The following is a 26,103-nucleotide window of genomic DNA, read 5'->3' as shown; positions in this document are numbered from 1 at the left end:
AGAACAGAAGACCCTCATTGTCTCTGACGCTGCAGTTAGATGCGTACTTGCGTCTCTCCCCTGTTTGCGCGCAGTCCACTTTTCGTCTTTTTTCTGCGAGCAGGGACGCTTGCAGATGCTTTTCGCTGGCCCAAATGCACGAGTTGCATGTGCCGACAGCTACGCCGATATCCACTTTCCTTTCTCTAAACCCTCTACTTGTCTCTCCGCGTCCACGTGAATAAACGATTTCTTCTTGGGTGTCTTCCTCCTCCGTTTCTGACGGTTCACCCTGCTGTTCCGCCTCCTTTCACGTTGTCCGTTTGTCTTCTATCATCTACGCGTTCACGGTGGAGACTCTCTCGCCCTTTTCTCTGTTTTCTCCCTTGTCCCGCTGCCCTTCTTGTCGTCTCGCTGTGTCTCCTCCCCCCTTCTTCTCTCTGCGCTGTGCGGCCTCGGCTGCAAATGGGGCCGTCACGCTCAAAGGAGTTGTCTGAAAAGAACACTCGAATGTACAAAGAGAGAAAGCGCCCAGTCAAGTGCCCGCCTTTCTCCACCGAGGAGCGAACAGCAACACATCGACAGTGACGTGCAGCGGCAAAACTGAGAACTGGAGCGTGAAGTGATCCTTCCAGAGACAGAGGAGAGTCAAAAGGCCGTAGACGAGGAGAGCGTGAGTGGAGTGACTAGTTTCCGTCGACAGACAGAAGCAAAGAGACGGGGAGTCAAAGATGAAGGAAGTCTAGGGACGAGGGAGAGAGTGGCAACGAAAAACATACGAGAGGGTAGGCAGCCGAAAAACAGAAGACGGAAGGGAGAGAAAACGACTCAGGATCTGTTTTCTTATGCGAGTGCGTGAAGATGGAGGCCGTGTCTCTGAATGAGCCCTCGTCGGTCTCTTCTCCATCCACCTCGACTTTTAACGCCCTCCCCCGTTCTTCGGATGCACGCTCTCTTTTGGACAGAGACAGCCTCTGTGCCCCCGGGCCGGGAGCCCCGCCTTCGACAGGGGTTGGTGATCAGTGGGAAGAGCTCTTTTTCTGTAAGCAAGACTTTCCCGGTTCAAGGTCGCCAAACGGCCTGCAGGGTTCCAGAGAAAGGGATGGAAAGGGGCACTGTCTCTGTTTCTTCGTCAGACACGAAATGGGAGATGCGAGCAACCAGCACCTGCGCGCGAAAGAGACGCACGGTGCCAAGAGAAAGGGCTCCGCTCCCCTTCTGAGTGGAGGAAAGACTTCCATGGGAAAGCCTTGGAGTAAAAAACATGCTCAACGAGGTGACTGCGCCGAGTGGGGCCGAGATGCGCGAAAGCGGCCGGGTGTACCTACCTCTGAACCCGGAGCTGAAGTCACGGACCCGACTGGGACCGGTTCGGGTGCGTTGGAGGCACAAAGAGGCGACACCCGGAAGGAGTTTCTCACCAGCGTCGCCCCATTGATGGGTTGTCTGCCGAAGGGAGAGCAGGAAGCTTCCCGTGGCGCGACATCTCCGCAACTTGCAGCATCGTGTCTGCAGAATACAGTTGACAACGTGTCGGAAGCAGATCCAGCCGTTTCTGTGTCTTCACCGCAGTCAACCCCTACTGTCTCGTGTAAGCCACTCTCCGATCTCTCTGCCTCTCCTGCCGTGTCTTCTCCAGCTTCTTCTTCCTTTTCCTCCTCTTTGGCTTGCGTTTCCTCTTCTGTGAGTTATCCGCTCCGAGCCCTTCCTCTGAAGAGTGTCTGTGGTGCGCAGGACAAGGAGGGCCTTGTCACCTCGGCGCCCCGAATTCGGTTTTCTCTGGTGTATCTGCACTCGCATCCGGACGGAGTTGTCGCGTCTCTTTCGCAGCTTTGCGCCTCTGCATGCACCGCCTCAGATGTTTTGCGGTCTCTGTGGAGCGAGCACAGTTCAGAGAGGCAGGGCGAGGAGGTGGAGACAGGCGAACCCGGTGCCGGGAGTGGACGCGTTTCCGAGGAAGTTTGCGTTTTACCTGAAGGAGAATCCAAAGTCAACGAAGCAGAGAAAAACGCAGAGACAGGAAGCGTGGCTTTTCCCGTTCTGAGAAACGGTACCGAAGACTCAGCTGAAGAAGCAGACGCCCTCAGGCGAAGCATGGAGGCCATCGGCGCCATCACCCCTGGGGCTTCCGCCCGTCTCGCGGGACAGCCAGTTGCTGTGTGGGCCCCAACAATTCACACAATGATGGAGGCAAGCTTCAAAAGATGGAGAGAAACGGGGACAGAAACGGGACACTGAAACTTGAGGACAGAAAGAAAAAAACTCCAGGCACGTACATCTGCGCACAGACTTGTGTCTACGCCTGTTCGACTACGTGCCTCGACCCACATTGTCATGGCTTCGACGCGGAGGCGTATATATGGTTGTATAACTCGGTATCGATCGAAGTAAAGCGTACAGTCTTGTATAGCGAGTAAGGTAACTTCTTCGCACCAATTCATAATGGTGGTTCGGAAGTCGTTGAACCAATAACTACCGCGATCGCCTATTTCCCAGTACCACCATTAGTGGATTCTTTTGGTTTGACGCTTTCATATGCGGACATGAAGGTACAGACGCGTGCTGGGATTGGATGTAGGTGTATACTCTGACTGCATACACTCACCTGAATCTACAAATGTATCCTTGATCTGAATGTGAATATGGACATGTGGATCTCTACTCCAAACATATACGTATATGCACGCGGGGGACCTGCGTGCTATAAAGAATTGCATATGTGAGGTTTCATCGCCTCTAGGTTGAGCTCTTCTTGCGTTTAGGGCTACGTGGAGAAACGGTACTTGTTCCCGCCTGTCGATCTTCAAGTGAAGAAAGAGGAAACCCATACCAGGCTGTCTACTCGCTATGCAGACGGCGGAGGCGAGGACAGCCGATCACTCGCCTCCGTCCCTCTCACCCTCACTGAGCACTACGTCTTCCGGCAATTTAACGGGTACCTTTTCTTACCTCAACAACGTTGCAAACAGGACAGTGTCTGCTTCATAGACGAAGGGCAAATGCAAGGCATAGCTCAGAGCAGAGCCTATCCAAAAAGAGATAGAGATATGTGTATCTATAGTTATCTGTATCTATGTTTGTTTATACGGATACGTGTATGCGTGTATATATATTTATAGAGAGAGAGAGTGACGGAGGGAGGGCAAGGATTTAGATTCATCGTGTTATTAATATTTGGAGTGAGGGGATGCGTGCCTATGCAGACAGTTCCGGGCTTTGTTTCAGAGTGCGTCGAACCCGTGTGCGTTTCATACCTGCATGTGAGAAAAAGTTCGCAAAGCAATCACATAGGCTGGAATTGACTGCAACCAAAAGTCCACACATGTCGAGAGCGAGCTTCAGGGATACGTGTCCGTCGTTCCTGTGTTGGTAGCAACTTCTGCGACCTATTCACGGGTGCTTCTCTCTGCTTCTCTCGCAGGCTTATGGTTGTAGGTCTCTCGGCAAGGGGTCTATTTTCTGCTTCGAGCGCATGCGCTGCGAGCGCCCAGACGCGCGGCTCACCGATACAGCTTCATGCCTCAGGTTCGCCATCTCCGCCTTGCTCGGCTTCCGTTCCTCTCGTTTCTTCTCAATCTTGGTCGCCCTGCGAGTTAGGCGGGAGAGACTCGCGATGGAGACGCTTGCGGTTGACACTGCGTGATGGTGTGAGCCGAAACTGCGTGAGTGGAAAGAGAAAGAAAGGCGCGTTTTTCCTGCAGGCAGACACGCTCGTCGCTGTCCTTTCTTTTGAAGAGAAAATCCCGTTCTCAGAGGACAGGCAGTCGAGGACAGAGGGACCAGGTGAGACCGAGGCCCCAGCCCGTGTAACGCTTGAAACTGCAGGCGCAGAAGCAGCGCGGGAGAGCACAGACGCAATCGAGGAAGCAGCTCTGCATGCGTCTACAAAGGGGCTGGAAAACCGGGAAGGAAGCACCAAAACCTCTGAAGATGGACAGAGCAAACCGCTGGGTGTCGGTGGGTTCTCGAGGGGCGACGACACCGTTTCTGTCTTCCCTGCCTCACCGATCCTTGAAAACAACGTAACACGGAAACGAGAAGAAGCGCACGAAGAAGTAGAGACCCGGACAGGCCAGAAGAAGAGAGGAAGAGGAAGGAGGCGCAAGAGGTGTTTCGCTGAAAGCGTCGTGCTGCCTGGCTGTGCGGAGAGCGCTGTTACGAAGCGAGCACGCGAGGAAGGCGAAGACGAAAAGAGCACACTAATGGATTCGAAACAGAATGAAGAGGCTAATGCCGGGACAGATGACGACGGCAGACGGTGGCAGTGGATCCCCCGTAGAATTCCCGTCTACGCATGCACTCGAGGTTAGTTCGAAACGTTTGTTTGCCTTCCGTGTTATCTCTTGGAGGCATTTGTGGACCTCTGAGTTTTTCAGGTTGAGGGTTGGTTTCGCGTCAGTCTGAACTCCGGTCTCTTATGTCGGTTTTCTTGTTTATTTTCGCTTGACAGGTGACTGTGATTCGATAATTTCGTTCGGGCCGTGTGGTGTCTCGCGTGGAGCGTCTTTGTCGTCCGTCGACTTCCCTCGAAACGAGATACTCTGCTTTTCTTTGCTTGGTTGCCGCTCTCCCGGGACCGTGTTGTGGAGACCGCCAGTCACGGTCCCCGATAGTTCTCTTTCATGGTAGTTTTTACTTCACGTGTTTCACCAGGGGGAGATGCTATGGCTCTCTTAACAGTGCTCTGCTAACACAGTAGAACTTGGATCCGTTGAATTTACCCTCCACTCTGTACCAGCATGATGGTTCTAATGCCTGAGAAACTGCGTTCGTTTTATGACGGTTCAACGTTAGGAAGCCTGGTTGTCTGTATCTCGTAACTGGAGTCATTTTCAGTGCCCTAGGTATTATAATGTATCTGTTCCTTCGATCTAAGTTGTACCAATGTCCGTCACATAAGGGCGCAGAGTCAATGCGAACGCCTGTCTTTCTCTGCAGGTGTCTTCATCTCTCTCTTCTGCATGTGCCTCTCTCGCCACGCGAATGTTTGTGCTCGAGTTGTCGGTTACTGTGGCTCTTTGATTCTTGAAAGAAACAACTCGTGTCTGGTTTCTTTTGCTTCGTTGTGAGGGCGCATCTGTAAAACTTGTTTTAGGGGCTTAGGATCAGTGCGTCGGTGGCCTATACATAGGGAAACGATTTGAGTATATTAAGGAATGCCGTGGCGCAATTCGAAGCTGGGTCTTTTACTTCTACACGTCCGTCAGGCTTTTTACCTTTTTTCTGTCCAGGCATGCTGCTAGAGTTTAACAGCGCTGTCCTGGAGCGACCTGAGCTTCTCCTATCTCAGGTAGGACTTGCATGGTTTATTTCAAACACCCTTGGGTGTCGTGTCTGTTTTGGTTTTCTCCATTCTTCGCGTGTTATTCTCCATTTTGTGCATAGTCTTTTCAATCTGTCTCAAAATGTTATCGGCGACTTCTGGAGACCCCTAAATTACCCCATATCATTCGTCCCGCTCTACGCTGATTTTTTCCTCATAATATCCCACTATTTTTTTCGCATCTACGTATCTTCGCCAGGCGCTTCTTCACACGCGCATTTCGGATTTTCTTCAGCCTCTAGCGTCTTTCATCCAGTGTCCCTCCTAAGTTGATAAGTTCTTCTTGCACTGTCAGATCATCCCCAGTTTTGGATTTGCTTCTGTTCGTTGTTCCTTCTCTGTCCTCACTCTTCCTTCAAGAATTTTTCGGCTTCTCTTTCTTCTTTCTCCCTTCTGTTTCTCTTTCCATCCGCGTCTCTGCGAAACGCTTTGTTCAGAATTATTACCAGCTTGAGAACTTTGTTTCTCTGCCGAGTTAGCGGGAGCTTCGGAAGCCTCTGACCCAAGTTGTTGGTTCGACTCCGGAGCAGGTGTTTCCTAGAGTGTCCAAGTATTTTAATGTTCCCACCGATTGAGAGATCTGTCCATTCTTCGCACGATGCTGGGCAAGAAGATTTATAGTGGCCACCGTTTCACCGGAGCGAATTTTGAAAAAACACCGCCTGTGTACGTTTGCCATCTTTGCAGCCGGAGCAAGATGGATGGCTGTTGATTCTGCAGCTCGCCAAACGCGATAAGATGCAATCATTTTCCTCGAGGTCTCCTTTGCGCGCTTGACGTGATCAACTGCGGGGCCTCGTTGGCCTCTCTCGTTCGCGTCGTTCTCTTCCTCTTTCCGTTTACTTTTCTCTTCTCCGTCCTCTTGTCCAAAATCGAAATCTGTTTCCCAGCTGGCGAGACAGGCCTGAGCCTCAGTGTCATGCCTCTGTGACTGCTGTATGTGTCTTTCGTGTTCAAAGATGGTTATTGGTCCATAGTGGTTACACACCGAAACAGGAGAAAGGGGTTCGAAACGCAGACAGTTACGGGGAGGACGAATCGCGGTATTACAAGAGCTGCAAAAAAGGAGGACACGCGAGACAGTTTTCGAGACAGTTTGGAAGGCACGTCTGAGGCAGAAGGAAGACAGTCGCGACACAGGCGGGCCGCTAGAAGTCTCGAACACCAACTCGTTCAGGGTTGTGTCAGCTTCACGAAGAATGTGTGGTTCACGAGGAAATCTTGAAGTTAGTGGCTTCCGAGAGAAACTGCGAAAACGAGTATGGTCTTCTTGTTTGTTTCTTCCCAGGTTTTGTTTTGGCATGATTGTCCCAGCGTCGCAAGGAAAAGATGTGTCAGCTATTTCTGGTCATCACAATCGTTTTTGTTCTTTTCTTACATTTCTGGTTCATGCTTTGATATGCCACTTGAGAATGGTCACCGTGAGACTACTTAGGTCTTCTTGTGTGGCTCTAAGCCGAGCACATGAGCGGCGGGTGTCCCGGCAGTTGGTCTAGTACTGCGTGTTTCGTCAATTCCCTTTCACTTTCAGTTCCCTGCGGTTGATTCTCATCGGCAGCTCCCGTCTCGTCTATAACTGTGTCTCCCTTGCTCTTTGCCCAGTCGTACACAGAGGCAGAACGACAGGTCGTTTTTCTACAGCACAGACGGGGCCACGGAGAGACAAGCATTAGCGCAGAACGAATCGGCGAAGAGCGACACGGGAAGATCGAGTGGGGCAGCTACCCAAGTGATACACAGTCAGCGACAGATATGGAGAAAGGCGCCGTCATGGTGCGAAAGGGGAACGCGGGAAGAAGTGCCCGGAGATGTCACGTTCAGTGTGCGCTGAGAGACGGAGTAACCATACGGCAGTCACGTGTAGAAATACGTGGAAGATCTAGCTTGTCTGGAACTGGGCGGACGACTCCTCACAGCCGGAAGTGTAAGGATTGGTCGTTGTTTCAGTTCTCGTTTGTGCACACTGGAATTCAGCGAATGAACGGTGCAGAGGAAGAAGGGAAATAAACTACCAACAATTTTTTACAAGAGGATGGTGCTCAGAAGTTGTGTATTAGTTGACTACAGTGGGTCTGAGATGCCGTGTCACGTTATCACGAGTATTACCGCAGGTTATTACGGGGGTGCCAACAAACTTTCGGCGAGAAAAGGCTTTTCGCGGTTCCGATCTTTCGGGAAATCACCCTCCCTAGCCTGCCTCAGGGCGGCGCTCTCCAAGCACCGGAATGTAACAAGGCCAGATGCCGCATGTCACTATGTCAGATTGAAAAACAACACTACGTGCGTATTTACTAATCGTTGGTTGCAGAAGTCTCAACGCGGCAGAAACCTGAGAAATTTCGCTGCGTCAACAGGCGCTGACAGAGTGGACGGCACAAACGATATTTCCCCAGAAGGCCAGTGTACCCCTTCTGCCAAACGCAAACGAAAAAGCGAAAGGAAGAAGCGGAGAACGTTCTGTGCGACAACCGGAAATATGATAGGCAAAACGAGATCCTGTGGCAGCGACGTCCCCTTCGCGTTCGACTTACACTGCCCTAGAGCACTATGCACGCCCACAACAAACGGACGAAATGCGTTGGGATATCCTGTACAGGAGCAGGTGCAAAACCCCCGATACAACTATAAAATCGCAGATTCCGATAGGCATGTTTACGCCCCTTACATCTGCGCCATGCAAAAACAAAGACCACTTGCCTCACCACCCACCGGAGCAGGTGAAGAGAAAAGCTATCAAACGCTTTAAATCAAAAACGTCCCCGACTGCCCTTTATAAGAGAATGGGAGCCTTCCGGGGAGGACCCTGAACTGGTTGTCTTAGCGCGCTCGTACAAACAGTCACTAATAGAGGAGAAGAAGCCCCGGAAAAAAGGCGTCCTACAGACACATGGAAAAAACACAGCTACGCGCCGCAAGCTAGTGCTGTTTACTGGAGAGACTCGCTGAACAGGAACGGTTGGAACTGGTTTATGTTCCTTTCGGTTCCTCACGGTCTGCCCCTGAAGAATCACAACATCACGAGTTCCGGTCGTCCACCGGTCTGCAATGCTCTCTAACAGCGCTCCAAGAAACAAATCTTATACCTGCTTTAATCATGTACACGCCGATTCGCGGATTCACGATGTGCCTTTGTGCTACTACCTACTTTGGCCACCTAACATTCCATCGCGCCCCCAATCGACTTGGTTGCACATAATTCACCTGTAACGCAAAACGGAATGGATACATGTACGTCCACTGTACACAGGAGCCTCGGGAGGAGAGCAGGGACACAGAAATCTGTTCGTCGAATCAATCATGTGCCCCCATCTTTGCTCTCCCACGAAAGGCATGGAAGTACGGTAGAGTTCACTTGACGGAACGTACCCTCTTCATCAGCGTCACTGGCCCTGTCAAGTTCCTGTCCCCTTTCTGAAAAGTCTTCAAATCACGCATTCTTGTCTCTCACAAGCGTGCGTTGTATCGCCATGCTCCCCCACGGCTTCGCAGATCTGTCTGCTCTCACCAACCCCTGGCCTCTACTGCGAATCGTTACTGTTCCCTTTGATGATCCGCTCGACTGCCAACGGAGACCTTTGAGCTTTAAGGACACCACTCTCAGGCAACACGAGAAAAACTATGCCCTAAAAAGCTAAGCTGTTGTCAGGGCCTTCAAATTCTTTATGGCAAACTGTGTTGTGCCACATTACTCGGAGTTCCCTCTCTTTGCCATCCGCCTCGAGTATCGCTCAACAGCAAAATGTCTGAAACAAGCGAAGAGAGCGTCGAGACAGGAGGAACCCGTAGCAGAGCTTGTCACGCCTTTCTCGGGGTATACACAATGCAGTCTGTCTTCACATCCCTTCCCACCAGCCGTCCGTTGCCGATGAAAGATGCGTCACCCGTCATTTCCGCTGGCATATATGCTCTAAGGGCCGCCAATGAGGTGTCTTCGTGATAGGGTTTCAAGTTTTCTTTTTGGCGCTGGTTGAGTCCTTCTTCTCTTCTGGGTTTTCATCTTCATCACCTTCTGCATTCCAGCCGACAATGGTAAGCGTCATACCGGTGAGAATCGCGACGCCAAGAATAGTCCCACCGAGGAACAGCCACCGCAGGCTAATCGATAGTTCGAGGATACCGGAAACAACATTTAGGACCGGCGCCAGGAGTTCAGTCACGACCGCCGAAAATAGGTATACCACTGGCCAGATGGAGCTCACTGGAACGGGCGTAGTTCCTGTAGGTGCCTCTGAAATGACTTCTCTCTGGTCCCATAGCGCTGCGTGTGGCAAAGAACACGTATGCTGGTCGAAAAAAGCGCGGTGGGATGCTGCCCACACTTCTTTTCGGCGTGAAAGCGAAACTTGAGACCCTCCAACGAGCAGACAGACTTGGAGAATCAAATTGAGAGCAGGTTGAATCACCTTTTCCAAAAGAAAGGCGGTGACATTGTGAGTCGCCGCCTTTCGAGTACACCAACCCACGAAGCCGAGGACGAGTCCGATAATGCTGACACAGGTCACAATTGTCGTCAGCAGAACCGACCCCCACATACGGGCAACCTGCCGGTCGGCGCCAATGGTGCCCTTCAACGAGAAAAATGCATACCAGGCATAGCTTCTGAACTCTGTAAGACCTTCCCCAAGGGGTAGTCCTAGAAGCTCCATCAGCCAGTCGGCGTTTCGCCGACAGTGAATATGAAGCACACAAGGAGCTTCATTCGTCCGGGAGTCCAGCACAGCCCCCCGCAGTGCAGTCCTCATAACAGCAGGAGCGGGAGGATATCTCTTTGATGGACCGTTTTCATCGAAATGAGGCACCACATGCCGGGCCTGCTTTTCCGCTTCCTCGAACGGAAGGAATTTCAGATCCTGCCTGTGCAGAACGGTAGGCGACAACAGACATGCGCAACATTTGGAGAAAGCGCCTGGCCTCACAGACACATTTACGAAACAAGTAAGAAAAACTGAACGTCCGACCGTGAGCGTACGCCGCAAAAACGGGGTGGTATCAGGGTGAACAGACTTTGTCAAACTCTCATTTCACCGTCCACGGTATCCGGCAACAGACTCCTCACAACCACAGCTATTCGCGTTTCATCTCTTCAAACTCACTAGGGAGAGCGTATCTGTTGATCTGCTTCAGCTACTCTGTTACGCCAGCAGCCTACCCATGATCCGTGATAAGTATATATTAGGGCAGCGGATTTCAGTGCAGAAAACTACAGACGTTTTCGCCCTGGTGAGACAGTACTTAAATCATAAAGGAGATCCTCGCTAATCGCACTTACCTGCTACGGTAGAGGGCGAAAATGGCACAGTTGTGGTCAATGACTATATCCTTATACGGATCAGCCCTATAGAGGTCACCCAAGAACTTTTGGTCGTTCGTGTCGTGGCTGATATTCTTGAACACCCGAGCGATATCCCCTGCAAAACCGATGACGCAACCTGCGCAAACACAGGAGACCACATCACAAACGGCATTCGACAATACAGAGACGAATGACGACTCCCGGTGTCGAAAAACAAATCTCTCTATCCTCTGGGACAAAGAATGAAACATTTAGATGACCTCGACCTGGGCTGTGGCCAGCACAAGCATTCACATCCCAGGTTTCTCAGTTAAGGGTGTTTGCCTCCGCGAAGGCATGCGATTGTAACACAAGGAGACAACACGCTCATTGCGAAAGAGCATAGTGGCTTACCCGTGTTGACAAGTGTTAGACGGAGATTTGGGCTCGCGTACGGAAGCGGTTTGGGCCACTTCATGTCTGTGTTAGCTCGGAAAATACAGTCATGGTACATTCGAAACAGATGCTTGAGAACACCCCATCGGTGTGACGTTGCTTCGCCTGTGACCACGATGCGGTTCCCGAACTCCAGAAACTTCCGTGCAATTGCTTCCTTTGGCTGCAGCAAGACAGTGTCAAATCCATCTACGAGCATCACAATCTCCCCCGGGTCGCGCAACCTGGCGAAGTCGGCCATAGCCATTATTTTTGTTCCAAAGCCTCGCCATTTTTGCCCCCATCCGAACACCTGGATATTGGCTCCAAGCAGAGTGCTGCTGTAGACTAGCGCTGTGAAATAACCACTGCGATGTGTGGTGACGGTCAGAATGTGAAGCGGAGGTAGGGAAGCGGGATACTGATGTGTTGGCAAAGGTGCCGTATCTACCGTCGTCGACACGGCTGGTACTTTGTTAGGAGCTGGAAACGATGCACAATCAGAAGGTTCCATTTTAGGCACCGCGTCAAAACCATAGCATGAATGCGGATAACAAAACCGAGAGGGAATCTGACACACGAACAAGCAAAGCTAAGCACGCTGGCAGGATGTGGGCGGTGGAAGCCGGTATGTTATTCCAAGGCAACGCAAAGCCTCGGTCGAGGTAATCCAGAAACGCACTGCCAGAGCTGAGGATCGCTGCCTAACACTTTCTCCAATGCACCACTCCCTCGGGACTTTAGACAACTGGAGTGCATAGTTCTACAAGGTGGCTTTGCACACACCTGGACAAACACCGGGTTCAAAAAAAACACAACTAAAAATAGAAAGCCTCCCCCAACCAGCGAGCCATGAAATTTTCTCGATAGACAACCGCATGTTGAGAGACTAAACATCCACTACCAATTCTTTTCCTGAGAAAAGGTTTACTGGTGTGGGCTCAGTGGCTGGTTGAAGAGAAGAAACGGATAGTATGTTCATCTGCTGAATGGGCGGAAACGCCGCACCGTCTGTTTGTACGCTGCGTGCCGCGAAAAAACACGTGGAAGTCAGGGATGGTTTCAAGTAAATGCACCACCATGGTCGCTTAAAACAGACGGCTATACCTTGCAATTAAGATACACACGGCGATATCAGCGGGCCTAGAGTCGAAACTTGATGTGCACACGGGAATCGCGGTCCAGACAGCGGATTAGGTCCACAAGTGACCAGCTTCTAGATCATGTGCAGCTGCGCTGGCTAGCAGATGTCCTTCAATAAGCTGAGCTACCAAGCTTTGCATGCGACTGTGTGTCGAAATATGCTATCCTGTTTGGGATAACTGGTGTCGTTGCATTGTTGTGAATTCGTCCCTAAACCGTATCAAAAATATGTCACGTATGGACAGTGCGACGCGGGAGAACCACTCGTGAATTCTGGAACGTTCTTGAAGTCGGAAAAAGGCATGCTCGAGACAAATCACGTCTCCTTGGAATTTGTACGTGTGCGACGGCAGTTGCGTCGAATTCTCTACACTTCAAAATGAGCATATATCAACCAGTGCAGCATCGCAAGTCAAAAACCTGCTTATGTCCCAAGTTAACTCATGTCGGATACATGTGCATTTCTCTCTCTAGCTACCATTGTGGGACACGCTTGTCCACACATGTAGTCAAAAAAGCCGATGAAAATGAGTAGCTGCAGAAATCATCCATTTGCGGTTTTTTCACCCTGACAAAGATTTCTAAAAACGCATACCCTGCCACAGTTCCAGCCCTGTGTCCACTGTGGTGTTCGATGATTTGTGTCTTCCTTTCAAACGGCCACAGTCTCTTGTGTTCGAGGGTGTCGCACGAGGACTGGCCACATGTCAGTCGTTGCACGAGATCGCCAGCGCGGCATACAAAGCGTAATACATCTCTCTTCGGCAGCTTGTTTCGCGATAGCAAAAAAACGGATAAAGAGGCAAAGGTGCCCTGGGCGGCTGAACCACTGGATGGGATGCGCCAAGATGACGCATTCACCGGTAGGTTTCCCTTTGTGACATGTTGCACCTCTCATAGCCACGGGCCCTTTCATTTCATGGCTGATTCAACACAATGCGACTGAGGTGTCGGGGAAAGGCCATCGGTGGCAATCCTCTATCCGCCTTCTGAAACCGACTGCAACAAGCGAACAGACGGAATGGCGGTTCGATGCAAATGAAACAGGTCATTTCGATTGTGCGGTCTAACATCACACCCTGAATGCAAGCAGGAGTGGGAATAAGCGCGGGTGCTCGTTCACAGGCCTCGGTGATAGTCAACGGGAACCGTGCTATGCCTTTCACTCCCAGTTCACTGTTGTGAGACAAACTGCAGACGAAACGTAAAACCGGTAGGTGGCGTGCCCTGGTTTACGCTAGGCCGCCAAAATCAGCAAGGACGGGACTCCACGGACGAGGCAAGAAAACGGTTCTCTAGATTCGCTTCTACTGGCCGGCAAGCCGTTTCATGTTCTCGACAGCTTGAAGAAGCATCTTCAGCTCCTCCTGCAACTCGCCCTTCCTCACAGCGTTCTGTTCCCGTACATCTGCTGGCACCTTCTCTTCGTACGCGGGCATCGCCTCTTTCTTCTCATATCCCTGGATCTGCAAGGATACACATCGGGAAAAACACAAGCACACCAAGTATACCTCACGATTGCTTTGCAACTTTAACACTGCGTGTGTACGGATTGCCCGCGCACATGGAGACACCTTGAAGCGATCAAAAGGCGGTGTCACACAGACATCGCAGGACACCAAAGAACTGTCACGTCTTGGAACCTCAAAGAAGCTCACACTCTGACGATACTAGAAACGATCACACTAGTGTACGCGGTGACAGTGTAGCATCACCAAGCAAACATCCACGTGGCCGCAGTACGGTCGCACGCAGTTAAGTCCCCGGTTTCCTCTATAGACAACACCGTGTGCTCCTAAGGGATGATCCCTTCTGTCTCCAAAAAGCTCAAACGAACTGGTACCTCCTTTCCCCTGTCCATACACACGTGAATCACTAAAACATAATGAAGACACTGACGGACGGCAATCGATCTTGTTGGCATACAAAAGACGTCTGATAGAGGAAGGATGAGAAGATTGACATGACACGCCTCTTTCCATCCTCACATTCAAGTTTTAAGAGCAGACCAGGACGGGCCACTTTCCACGTCCAGATTGCGTTGGCATTCAGTACGCTGTACCACCTGCCAGACAAGCATTATTTGGTACGACTCTGCATGCAGAGAGATGCATGTTGAGACCTAACTGTCGCCTACCATTTTCTCGAGATTCGCTTTCTTCTTGTTCATCTTCTCCAGTGTCTGCGCCAGATTTACCCCGTCCTCAACGGAAAGGAAAATTGACACAGAGCCGCATACGACATCGCTCACGCAGCAGTCCGGAGCATTTTGATCTGGCGCCCGCACGGAAATCTGAGAGACCATAACAGAGCACATGAAACGAGCAAAGGACGCGTTCACCTATTCAAGACAAAAGAAATCTGGAACTTGTCGGACGGCGTTCACAGCCAGTTCGGCTCGACCATCGTCTGTTTCTTGATTTGAGTGAGGTCTGGGCAAACGGTAAAATGGAAGTAGATACGAAATGCGCCAGTGGTTCCCACACAAAACGCAGCCATGCTCTAAGTGAAAAGACGTAAAACGTATACAACGTGCAAGCCTGCTTCATCGTCCCACTTTGCCTTCGGGTACCACACGCATTTTCCTCGTGCTACCTAATCCTGCGTTCGCTCTCGACTGGTGTAAGCGTGTCCTGTGTGGAAGCGTAAATACCTTACCTTCGACATTTTTGCCATGGCTGCAAGATCACCCTCTCTTGCGGAGATGAACGAACGCAAAGACGCAGAGGAGGCGTTTTCGTTGTATTTCTGAGCAACGTCCGTGATCATAACGTAACCAACGGGCTTGATCTTCGGGGGAATATCCAAGGCGGCAATGAGGGAACGGAAATGAGAAACGACACTCTTGAAGAGCTCCATCTCATCCTGAAAGCGCGACACACAAAACTCTGCTTAAGTCGAGTTCTCTATGCCGATCCCTTTATGGCAATGAATTCGTTTCAGGCTACGGTTTCGTCACAGTTGATTTCAAGAGACGCCCCTCATTCTGAATTAACGTCGGCAACCGAGTCAAACGCAGCCACCACGAGTGTCTAGCGTATTCATGTCACCTAAAGGCAAATCGCCACCCTGACGTTGCGTGAATAGTCATTTGTATGCACTAGCCAAACTCTATCGCACACACTCTCATGCTCTTCACGCGATTTCGTTCACGGTCCTTTCGACGAGAAGGAAAATGACGTATCACAAAAAAGTAATCACTATCGCTTTTTCCCCTCTTTAATCAGCTACATATTCTAGACGGGAATCTCCCGCGCAAGCTGTCAGGTCTTATGCCAGCGTACGAAGGAGGCTTGAACAAAGTATATTGCATGCGGTTCACTGAGCTATAAACCCTTGTCCACCTGTTAGGTGCATATTCGCTGGCTTACATCAAGCTTGTAGTCAGTCCACTGCATAATCGGCTGAGGATAATCGGCAATGCAAATGCTCGTCGGCTTTGTTTCATATCCTGGCAGACGCTGGAAAAGCTCTTCCGTGATGAAGGGACAGAGGGGGTGAAGAAGACGGAGGCCGCGGTCGAGGCAGACGTGGAGCACCTCCAGTGCGCACAAAGAGCGGATGTAGCGGGAGGAAGACCCAGTTGTGTCAGCTGTCTTTTGCTCTACGGAACGGACCGTGAGCCGTTGTTTCGAGAGCTCAAGGTAGTAGTCGCAGAAGTCGTACAGGAAGAAGTTGAAAATCGCTGTCACAACCTCAGAGAAGGCATACTCCTCGAACGCCTTCTTGACCTGTGACAATGCGAGATAAACCTACAACAGAACCAGGTGCTGCCGTAGACCCTTCCTTGCATGACATCACCACGCAACAAACCCCAGATACAAAGAAGCACTATGCAAGCATTCACCGTCGGCACGCGCACATTTGCCTGAACAATGCGTCCTCTCCCTCTTGGCACTCATGTGCCCCTCTTCCGTTGTCGACCTCATTCTGTCCGTCTGAACCCCTCAACATTCTCTGGCGGCATGCCCAAATAGAGCGTGTGTCTCCATCGAAGCAGTTCGGTGTCCCGGCGCGTGGCCAGGTAGCCTGTCCATGTTTCGTGGTAACCCTTCATTTGTCTGACACAGACACGGCGAATCCTTTTCTCGTTATTTACCCATGCAGCCTCGGGCAAGTCATCCTGTGACAAAGAATCCCAAACACCACCCCCGTTAGGTGAGCTTTGAGACGACGGAGTTCACAACTTCATGTTGGGCTCACACCTGTTCAGCACCTGGATGAACGTACTGCTTGGACGTTTGGGTTCGTCTTGTGTCTCCTTACTACGACCGCTGTTGGCCTCTGACATACGTCCTCCCTTCGGATCCAATGCGTTTCCGTGGGCTACAGCCCGAACTCGGCTTCCAGATGGCATTCCAAACTGGCAGTCTTACCTCGGCGCATGTGACAGACAGGCGGTGCAAGATCCACCGGTCGACCCACTCGAGTTGGTCGTACTTGACGCCGGTGCAGCCTGTGAGTTCCTGCGCGCCTCTGCTGATCCCGACACCACCCATGAATATGCCTCCGGGGCGGAACGGCTTAACCTCATGGCCATTCACCGCGCCCTCTGTGCCGCACTCGAGAAGCTGGGAGGCGGCCTCGAACTTGTCCATGGCGAATTTGGTGGCGTTCCAGAGTTTGTTGCAGAAGTGGCGGTAGCCCACCACACGGTTGAGGTCGAGATTCACATTTCGCCCTTGGCGCGTGTAGGCCAGAAGGCCGAGGCGGAGCGCGTCGCAGCCACAGGCTTCTATGCCCTTGGGGAACTCTTTCTTCAGCACTTCTTCTGCGCGTTTGATTTCCTTCTCCGGGAGGTTGCCCTTGTGCAGCTTCGCCTGGAGATCTTGCAGTGAAATCCCGGAAATCACCTCGAGAGGATCGATCACGTTTCCCTTGCTCTTGCTCATTTTCTGCCCGTGCGCGTCGCGCACCATGGCGTGCAGGAAAACGGTGTCGAAAGGCAGTTTGTCCGTCAGCTGGAGAGACATCATCACCATTCGGGCCACCCAGAAGAACAGAATGTCGTGGCCTGCAGGAAACATGCACAGCAACAAAGGATGCGAGAGCCAGCGCTGTCTGAGCCGACACGAGCTTTCCAGCCATAGCGTGTCCACCAAAAAAAACGAGACGACATGGAACCCTGACGACGCGCTGGACTTTTAGAACATCTCAATGCCGGCATTGCTGGCACGCATGGCTGGCAAAGAAGGCTTCCAACAGAAGGAAGCCGCAAACATGTAGACTGCATTTGCTCCTTTTCTCCAATGAACGATAACCCCTATCGGGCGAGACATGAAGGAGACTTGCCACGGCCTCAAACATGAGCCGACGATCCACATGCACAGAAGCGTGTCTCCCCATGCGAAGAGCTCCCGAGCATGCACAGACAAGGTACCTGTTTCCAGCAAGGACGTAGGGAAGAACGCCTGAATGTCCTCGGTGTTGTCAGGCCACCCGAAAACGCTGAGCGCAATACCCGCAACAAGGCATGTTCTGTTTGCATGTGGATCCTCTCAGCTTCCACGGCTGTCCTCCCAACACGTTTCAAAACCGCCACCGTCCTTGATGTTCACTCCCCTGTCCTGGCGAACCGCATTTAAACGCGTGCGCGACTCTGCGTGTGACGCGCTGTGTGCAGTGTCTCACGCTGCTCCTCAGACGTCGATCCGTCGGTTGTTACGGGTAAGTCTACATGGGAATGTACGTTTTGGCTTCTCATCTGTGGAGGCATACACGCCATGACTGTTCGTTCTGATACCCTCGTGTCATTGCATGCACGCGTCGTTCCGACTCTGAAAACGACGGGTCTCCATCCCGTCAGTGAAACTACGAATTCCCCATCGCGGGGTGGTCTTTCCAGTTGCCCCGTCTTCGAGAACATAGGAGAATCCCTCCACCAGAAAACGAGAAAGGCCTCCCAGGAAGACGCGCGCGGAGGTTACGTGGTCTGAGACAGCTTCTCTTCTGTGGTGCTCCGTAACGCCTTCTCTAACCTGAAGGGGAAGAGGCCGGAGGAGAACCAGGTGTCGAGGACATCTTCGTCTTGCTCCAGAGAAATTGTAGAGAGGGCCTGGATCCCCAACTTCGCTCCTGCTCTCTCCAAAGCCTCCTGGTGTGAACGACCTACCACCCAAGTCTCCTCCTGCTGCTCCGGCTTCGTGACCCGGTATGCTGGAATTCTGTGGCCCCACCACAGCTGTCGCGAGATGCACCTGTAGAAGCGAGAAGGAAAAGCCGAGAGTGCTGGCGTGGAAGAAACAGAGGGGAAGAAAGTTGGCACAACTCCATCGACTGTAGCCGGAAAGCCCAGATGGAAACCGAAAAAGAAAGCTGTCAAAAGCTAGCAGTTCCTGAGGGCCTTGTATGCTTTCGGTGTGCCATTTGGTATTGTCCCCAAAAAGATCCACGGCAGGGGTACTTCTTCGTACATCAAAGACATCCGGCACTAACTCCGCGGCTTTTAACAAAACGAGCAGAGAAAGCAAACCCGTGTCCGCACTCTCTCCTAATTTCTCTCCTCTCCACTCTACCACCGTCTCTACCAGTTTCCCCCCACCTCATTGCCCGTCTCTCTCCCACCGTCTATCTTATCTCTCCTCCACTTTCTCTCCCGGTTCTACTTTTTTTTCTATCCTTCTTTCACCCCAAGATTTCACGCCTTCTCTCCGTGTCTCTTCCCCGCGCTCTCGTCGACTGCTCCTGTTTTTCTGCAGGTGTCTCGGCGCACATACCAGTCCTTGATGTTTTCCAGCCAGTGGTACCAAACATCTTCGTGGAACGCCGGCACGATTTTTAGGTCGCCGTTGCGGACGGCCTTAACCGAGCGATCGGCCATGTCCTTGCACGAGCACCACCACTGGGGAATCAGCATGTACTCGATGATGTCTCCGCTTCGGCTGCACCGCGGCAACTGCATGGCGTGTGTGTTGGGCACCTTCTCTCCCAGCAAGCCCTGGTTCAGAAGAGCACGAAAAAAAACCAAGAACGTCCCAGAAACCCAGACGCAGCGGGCAGCGTAGCCTTCACGCCATTCGATACGTCGCTCGCTACTTCTGGCACGCCACGTCTCAACAGTGTTACACCAACAAGGACACATATGCATACAGGCATGTGCATGTAATAGCACGTATACACATAGACATATATCCATGCGTATGTATGTGCGTGGGTACTTTCTTCTGTTACGGCAGCCTTACTCAGACACACATGTATACTTATGTATAGACAAGAACAAGCACGCTACATGGGACAGTCAGTGCCTTTACCTAGAAGTGTTTTTTTTCTGAATTCTTCTATTTCTAGTCGCAGCGGTTTAGTTCTGATCATCCAAGAGGAAAACCCCTACAGCGAGTTGGTGGCGAGGAAATGTTTTCGACGCGGTGCGGAGAAGACAAAAACGGGGAAGCAGAAACCTACCAGATCTTTGAGTGCCTGCTGAATTTTGAATCGACACTCGAATCGATGTTGCCCTGCGAACGGACCGCCTTCCGGGCCGATCTTTCCGTCCAATGTGAAGATGGAAATGCACGGTAAGTCTGCACGAAAAGGCATGCAGAAGCAAACCGAAAATAAGACAAACGCAGTCGGTTTGGTTCCTGAAAAAGAAACAACTTTCCTGAGTTGTTGGGGTTCCCGCCCCTTCCTACAGTTGTTTTGTTGCATCTCTAGCAGCGCTCTCCTGCGCCCCTTTTTGGCCATCGTGAAACGGCGGACACGCCCATAACATCGAGAAACAGCTTTCCCCCTTTCAGGGTCCCCTCACATTGCCGCATACGGCCTCCGCGTCCGCGACCAACGGTTTACATGCATGCACATAAAGACTCCAGAGTGGTGTATATGGCACCCGATATTTCCCCCCAGACCTAACGTGTCTCTCTCCTACGATCACAACAGTGAACCCTCTTGATCGGCTTTTATGCAGGCATTCGGATTCGTGTCTCTTTCATCCATGATCGACGTCCGTCTCCAAAATTCCACCTCGGCTCTGTATGCATTCAGGGATTACGGTGTAGGCAACGCAACGCGCCTTCGTTACCTCTTCCTGCAGCATTCTCCGCGCGCAAAAACGTTCCCCCACCCGTCCCGGCACCTACTGTGTCGCTTGGCGATCGCGTAATCGTTCTTATCATGCGCAGGAGTGATTTTCACAGCTCCTGTTCCGAAAGTGGAAACCACGTGATCATCTGCGACGACGCGCATCTCGCGCTCTCGGAAGAACGGATGGATGAGGCGCTTGCCAACCAGGTTCTGCGAAGACAGAGAGGCACGTAACGCCGGCGCTGAAGGCGAGGATAAATACAGCGACAGGAAAGCGGCCAGCTCGGACCTCGTAAGAGCTACGGGCGTCAGACGGGTCAAGCATGCAAGAGAGCAGAAGTAGAAATGAGAGACATTCAAAGCAGGAAAACAAGATCTTCCACTGCATGGAAGAGAAGAACACCCGATTTCAATCTTGAAACAGATGCACTGCGTTTGGCAAAAAATCCAAGGGGCGGTCAAAGGGGAAGAGACGACCAGGAAAAAAAGAAGGCACAGGCAAGTTGTGGGAGAAAAAGTTGCTTAGCATCGTTTTGGGGTCTTCGCCAAGACTCCCCAGCGAGCTCTCCGAGACATTTACTGTGAGAAACGCCACGGTAAGGACTCGTGCTAGACAACGGTGGAAGAAGGGTAAACTGGGGAAACAGGAGAGAGCGCGCCTCCGCAAGTCAAAGGGCGGTAGAAAAGCAGCAAGACAGAATGAAAGATATAAGTTCTCTCCCGGTGACACGAAAAAGACAGGCAAGGCACAAGCAAAAAAGGCTTGAAAAGAACACAAACAATTGCCTCTCCGCTTTCCGCTTACCGAGTAGCGCTCATCCGTGGGATTAACGGCCACGGCGACGTCTCCTAGCATCGTTTCAATACGCGTGGTGGCCACCTCGAGGCGGCCGCCGCCTTCGACTTCGTAGGAGAAATGCCACAAGTAGCCAACTTCAACGGGGTACTCGAATCCTGAGCAACAAGAAGGGAGAGCCCATGCACAGGACAAAAGAGACAACGGGGATTCCAATCCATCACCGCAGCTCCACACAGTTGAGAAAAGATAAAGGACATAAATGGGCTATTCTGTGGAATACACAGGCTGAAATGCACAAACCTAGAAACGCAGTGACAGATCTCAAGGACATATCACAGGAATATCTGCATACATGTCCATTCAGAGGTGCGTAGAGCGAGAAGACTCAAGAGTAGATCAACAGGCAACACACGGTGGATAAAAAACACACGCACGACGGCGGCAAGTTGCCTAGCGCGGGGAAAACACCCTAAACACGGAATCTGCAGCATGGTCTGCAGACGAAAGAGAGAAACGGACACACGTGGCGAGAGCAAGAACTGCATCTTGAGAGGAACGCCTTACCGGGAATGGTGACTTTCTTCGGTTTGTCGATCTCTTCGACGTCTACCTCAACATCGCTAATTGCTGTCTTCAAATAGGGCGACCAAGAGACGAGCCTGAAGAGAAACGGCAAAACCCCGCATCCTCCCTCTCGCTGTCGGTGTTGAAGGACACGATATAGTTGCTGCGACTGCTCCAAGTGACAACGCAAAATGGAAATGATCGTCTCTCACACACTACGACTTTCTCCCACCCCCTCGCTTTGCAACAGCTTCTCTCAGGTCCTGTTTTCGGTCACTTCCTGTCTTCCGCTTAACCCTGCGGGAACCTCCCAGACCTCCTTTTCTTCGAGTTGCGTCTGACTCCGCCGATGTCGCGGTGCAAAAACTGACTACACCCCTCTGTGCAGTTGAGCTGGGAGTCGGTTATGATAGACGCGCACCTCTCTTCTCTGTAGATCAACCCCGCGTCGTACATGCGGACGAAGGCCTCGACAACAGCGCGAGACAGTTTTTCGTCCAGAGTGAAGGAGAAATGCGGCCAGGAGACACTGCTGCCTACGCGTCTGAAGACGAACAGAAGCCGGACACAGAAGCCTACTGACGAGAACGGTTTTTCCTTTGCAGCGCAAGTGAGGGTACGAAACCCCGGCACAAAAGATGTGAGAAGGGACACGGAAAGATTCGCGCACCCGCAGAGGTACCTACGGAGACCAGACAAGACAAGCATAGAAGTGGCTTCACCTACTGAGTCGCCTTTCAGCGGGAAAAAAGCGACGGCTTTGTACGAATCTCTGTTGGGCGTTCGGAAAGCGTTTTTCAGCACCTGACGCGATCCCCCGTTTTCGGGTACCACGAGTGAATTGGACTGATCTGAGCTGGTGTGGATCAAGACGCGAAACAAGAAAAACAGTGACCTGTCGAAAGGCTCTTGCAGCGAGGAAAAAGAAACGGAAACGTGAGCGAGAAACGAAACAGAGGAGAGGCCACAAACTCAAGGGCGCAATAACGAAAACGGACAGCTTCGCCTTGTCTTCAAACTTCTCGACACCCGTACATCGTGGGACCGAGGCCTTGGGCCCCAGCATCCTATTCAGAAGCCTTGCGACGGATGAAATGTGTGACAGGGAAGAGACTCAGTCGGCAAAAGAGGGGGCAGATCCCCCGCGTCTACGCCTTGTCTTTTCTTTCTCACCTCAACTGATCGCAGATCGTGTCCCCATACCGTCGCTTCCAGTCCCAGACCTTTCGGAGAAACGCCTCTCTCCCCAGCTCGTGGCGAGAAGGCGCACCCTCCTTCAACAAGGCCCTCTCCACCACACTCTGCGTGGCAATGCCTGCGGGCGCCCCACGCATCATGAAGACAGCAACAAGCCTCTACTCACTTTAATTGCTCTCAAAGAAAGTTGAGAGTTCACAAACACTTGACCAGAACAGAGATCTGCTGAGCACAAACAAAGCTCTATTCAAGGCAGAAACTATCGTGGAGCACAGATGTATTTTCGATACAAAAAGTTCTATTTAGAACAGAGATCAACTTAGCACCCACAGGGCTGCAATGAAAAAACGATCGGGTCAGGGACATTTAGGGAGGCTGCATGCAACCAGGTGACATCGTTTGGCGCCTGTGCGTCAGGCGCTGCGCTCGCTCTCGGCCGTACCTGCGTGGTCTGCGCCGGGGACCCAAAGGACAATTTTTCCATTCATGCGGTTCCTGCAAACGTCATCAAAAGAAACCACCAATGACGGGTTGGCGACGGAGGACCGACAGGCTCGGAAGGAAGAAGAGGCGCTAGGAAACCCAGCTTCCAAGCCGCAATCTAGAAGGAATTGAGAGTCGACGCATTGACGTCAGAAACCCTCTTTCGTCGTTCTTGTAACTCGTTCCCCGATGCTTCACTGGCGATTCTGTCTGATTCTCGGCTGTCTCCCCCGGCAGATGGGCCTCGCGTGGTTCTTTCCGTTGAGCCCTCGGAAAGATGGAGAACATCGATTGATGGCTATCAGTAGCACAGCGGTAGTTTTACAGGCTTTGAAGTCCACATGTCGAGAACCAGTGCTCGATCCTCTGTGGCAAGAAGGCGGCACTCCGTCGTCTGCATCACTTCTCAGTCTTCGAGTTCGACGCGAGCTTCCACAGTGAGCATTCGCTTTTGAAGACGTAAGAGTCGGACAGCGTAAAACCCAGACGCTTAATTAAGAGGAATACCTGTATTGTTTCACACGGAAAAGACTTAAGAGTGTCCCGAACACATCTTTACTGTGGACGACGCGTCCATAGATAGAGTTGCCAGTGCTGCTCCTAGAGACGCTCCAGAATGACAGAGTGCAAGAGACCCCACGTCAGACGTTTCGGTACCATCTGGCAAGCGAGTCTTCAATTGCCACCGTGAGGGTGTGGCCGATGTGAAGAGAGCCGGTGACGTTGGGCGGCGGAATGACCATGACGAACTGATTTTCCTTTTTCGTCGTCGCTGCAAGCTCCGACGAAACTGGGACCGGCAAGGAACCGGAGTAGACTTGACGCTGGTGAAGAGAGAGACTCGTTGGCGAGAAAAAGTTCTCCTGCTCCCACCATGCGTACCAGTCCTTCTCCACGTCGCCAGGTTGGTACGAGGCGGCCATGAGGCCATCCAGGTCTGCGAAAAGGCGAGCAGGTTGAAGACGATCGAGACGTGCTCACACAAGCCAGAACGAAACTTCAGCTTCCAACGGGAGAGAACATCGCGTGTTACAGGTGAACGAGAACAGAGGATCCCGGTTCTATTTGGAGAACCGAGATTTCGAGGGTCGAGGAGACGAGCCCAAACCGTGTGGGTGACGAACTATACAATGGAAGTCGTGTATTCTCGCAGGAGAACGAGAGCGAGCAATCGTTGTTCTTTCTTGAGATGAGATTTCTGGGTTCTAGGAGACGCAAGAAAACAACTGATTCCAAAGCGCACTGAAGAAGCTTCCTAAGCTCGACAAACTCCCTTTTTCGTCAGAAGGTCTATTTCGTGTAGGACAGACACGGTTTCTTTCTCGAGGAGAGGAATTCCTTGGGAACGAGCTGCGAAGTCAAGACATTGAGAACGTAAAAAGTTGGCAAGAGCAGAGAGAACAGAAAATCGAAGACTGACCGGTGGCTGCCGCTACCCGTCTGGACGACCGCATGCGTTCGCTCCGATCAGACGCTTGGTGGGCCCGAGAACCTCTGTCGCCGGCGAGACAGAGCCGGCGCGAAGTCGGAGACTTCAGAGGAAACAGACTCTAGTAGGCGGTCGTGAGACTCACTTTTCTTGGTGACCATTTCGTCGCGGAGAATCGAAAGCGCTGACGCAGAGCGAGAGGGAAATCCACGGGAAGCGCAGGAAGTCGACGCTGGAAGCAGAACCGCCGCAGAGCAAAGAGGACCTTTTTGCAGTTCAGACAAACGGCGACTGGCAGGCGACTGTCGCACTTGACGTGCAGAGGAAGCCGGACAAAATGAGGGAAAACAAGATGCGCTGAACCGAGAAGGAGGCGGGTGAAATGCGAGCGAAGGCGTGGCGGGTGAGGGTTTAGGGAGCCAAAAAGACCCGGTGTGAGGCGAAACAATTTTTTTTGCGGAAGAAAAAAGAGCGGAGGGAGCAGCGAAGGGCGCAGAAAGAAAATGCGTGCAGTTCTCTGTCCAGCTGTGACCTAAAGTTGGCTTGTGTGAAGAATGACACGTCGAGAGCCGGGCTTCTAAAGATTTACGGGAAATGGAGGCAAAGACCGATGGAGAAAAGGCGTGGACCATGGGGACAGGAGACAGGAACAAGTCTCCCCTCCAAACGACTGGGAGAACCCACGGTGACCACGGAAGAAAGTCGAGAAAATGAGAATGAATCGTAGGGTAGGGTGGTGAACAGGCTTTTGGTGCAGAAAACCGCTTTCCGATGAAACGAGTTCAAACGCTGGGACAAATTCATCACACCCGCCCGAAACTGGAAGGGTCTTGTGCGAACCTGAGACACCACAACCGAATTCAGTAACTGCGCCAGTTTCGCTCTTCCACGATGAGTGGGAGGAACAGTCGAAAAAGACTCGTAAGTCTGATCTTTATGTAGAGGCGCCGGGAATCGACTCGTTGGAAAGAACGTGGTGCAGAGACAGGAGTCGAATGGAACCCCAGGCCGTCGCCCTGACCTAAAAAAGCAACCCAACGGAATCCTCTGTAGTCTGGTCAAGACATTCAGCTCTGAGGAACACCTGTTCCAGAAAATATGCAATGGCAGAAGTGGAAGCTACGTTGAGCGGTGTCGTGGAGGAAAAAGCTTTCTCCGGGTGAGGAAAAAGGACGGCGTGTCTCTCCAACTGTTCGATCGTGTCGTGTGGGCATGCGTTCGGGCGCATGCATGTAAGAGCACCGCGGCAGAGACGAGGCAGTGGAACAAGGAAAATGATAGAAGTATGGAGAAGTCGGCAAAGTGTCACTGGCTGGCTTGCGCTATGTGTACGTCGCAGAATGAAAGAAAGTGCTTCAAATCGCTCGGGCGGCGCCCTAGGAACCGAAGGAGTCCCGAAGGCGAACGAGACGCGTGTGTCTGTGGAAACTGGCGGTCCAGAGACAGCGCTCGGGGGC

General features: G+C 51.9%; 3 protein-coding genes across 3 annotated transcripts; 1 reads left to right on the top strand and 2 right to left on the bottom strand.

Annotated features, from left to right (window-relative positions):
* Window positions 1-34: 34 nt before the first annotated feature.
* Window positions 35-9,077, top strand: TGME49_253310 (hypothetical protein). Its single transcript, XM_018781002.1, has 5 exons — window positions 35-2,169; window positions 2,742-2,914; window positions 3,401-4,284; window positions 5,211-5,269; window positions 5,990-9,077. The coding sequence occupies exons 1-5, from the start codon at window positions 841-843 to the stop codon at window positions 6,077-6,079; spliced, it is 2,535 nt and encodes an 844-aa protein (XP_018638189.1). The 5' UTR covers window positions 35-840; the 3' UTR covers window positions 6,080-9,077.
* Window positions 7,342-12,170, bottom strand: TGME49_253300 (hypothetical protein). The gene is made up of 3 exons (XM_002369346.2): window positions 10,989-12,170; window positions 10,572-10,731; window positions 7,342-10,156 (listed from the first exon to the last, which is right to left on the bottom strand). Exons 1-3 carry the CDS (start codon window positions 11,521-11,523, stop codon window positions 9,247-9,249), a joined length of 1,605 nt encoding a protein of 534 aa, XP_002369387.2. The 5' UTR covers window positions 11,524-12,170; the 3' UTR covers window positions 7,342-9,246.
* Window positions 12,171-13,427: 1,257 nt separating this feature from the next.
* Window positions 13,428-25,860, bottom strand: TGME49_253290 (valyl-tRNA synthetase; the record flags this gene model as incomplete). The annotated part of the gene is made up of 18 exons (XM_018781001.1): window positions 13,428-13,618; window positions 14,290-14,445; window positions 14,811-15,017; window positions 15,524-15,883; window positions 16,529-17,166; window positions 17,533-17,600; window positions 18,131-18,349; window positions 18,869-19,089; window positions 19,554-19,672; window positions 20,231-20,384; window positions 20,980-21,128; window positions 21,538-21,632; window positions 21,959-22,081; window positions 22,711-22,852; window positions 23,177-23,229; window positions 23,875-24,154; window positions 24,792-24,878; window positions 25,770-25,860. The coding sequence occupies 18 exons, from the start codon at window positions 25,858-25,860 to the stop codon at window positions 13,460-13,462; spliced, it is 3,321 nt and encodes a 1,106-aa protein (XP_018638190.1). The 3' UTR covers window positions 13,428-13,459.
* Between the last annotated feature and the right edge of the window lie 243 nt (window positions 25,861-26,103).

Source organism: Toxoplasma gondii, chromosome III, assembly GCF_000006565.2.
Source record: "Toxoplasma gondii ME49 chromosome III, whole genome shotgun sequence".
Taxonomy (NCBI): Eukaryota; Apicomplexa; class Conoidasida; order Eucoccidiorida; family Sarcocystidae; genus Toxoplasma; species Toxoplasma gondii.
The sequence above is the reverse complement of the archived record's forward strand: the minus strand, read 5'-3'. Positions and strand labels throughout refer to the sequence as shown.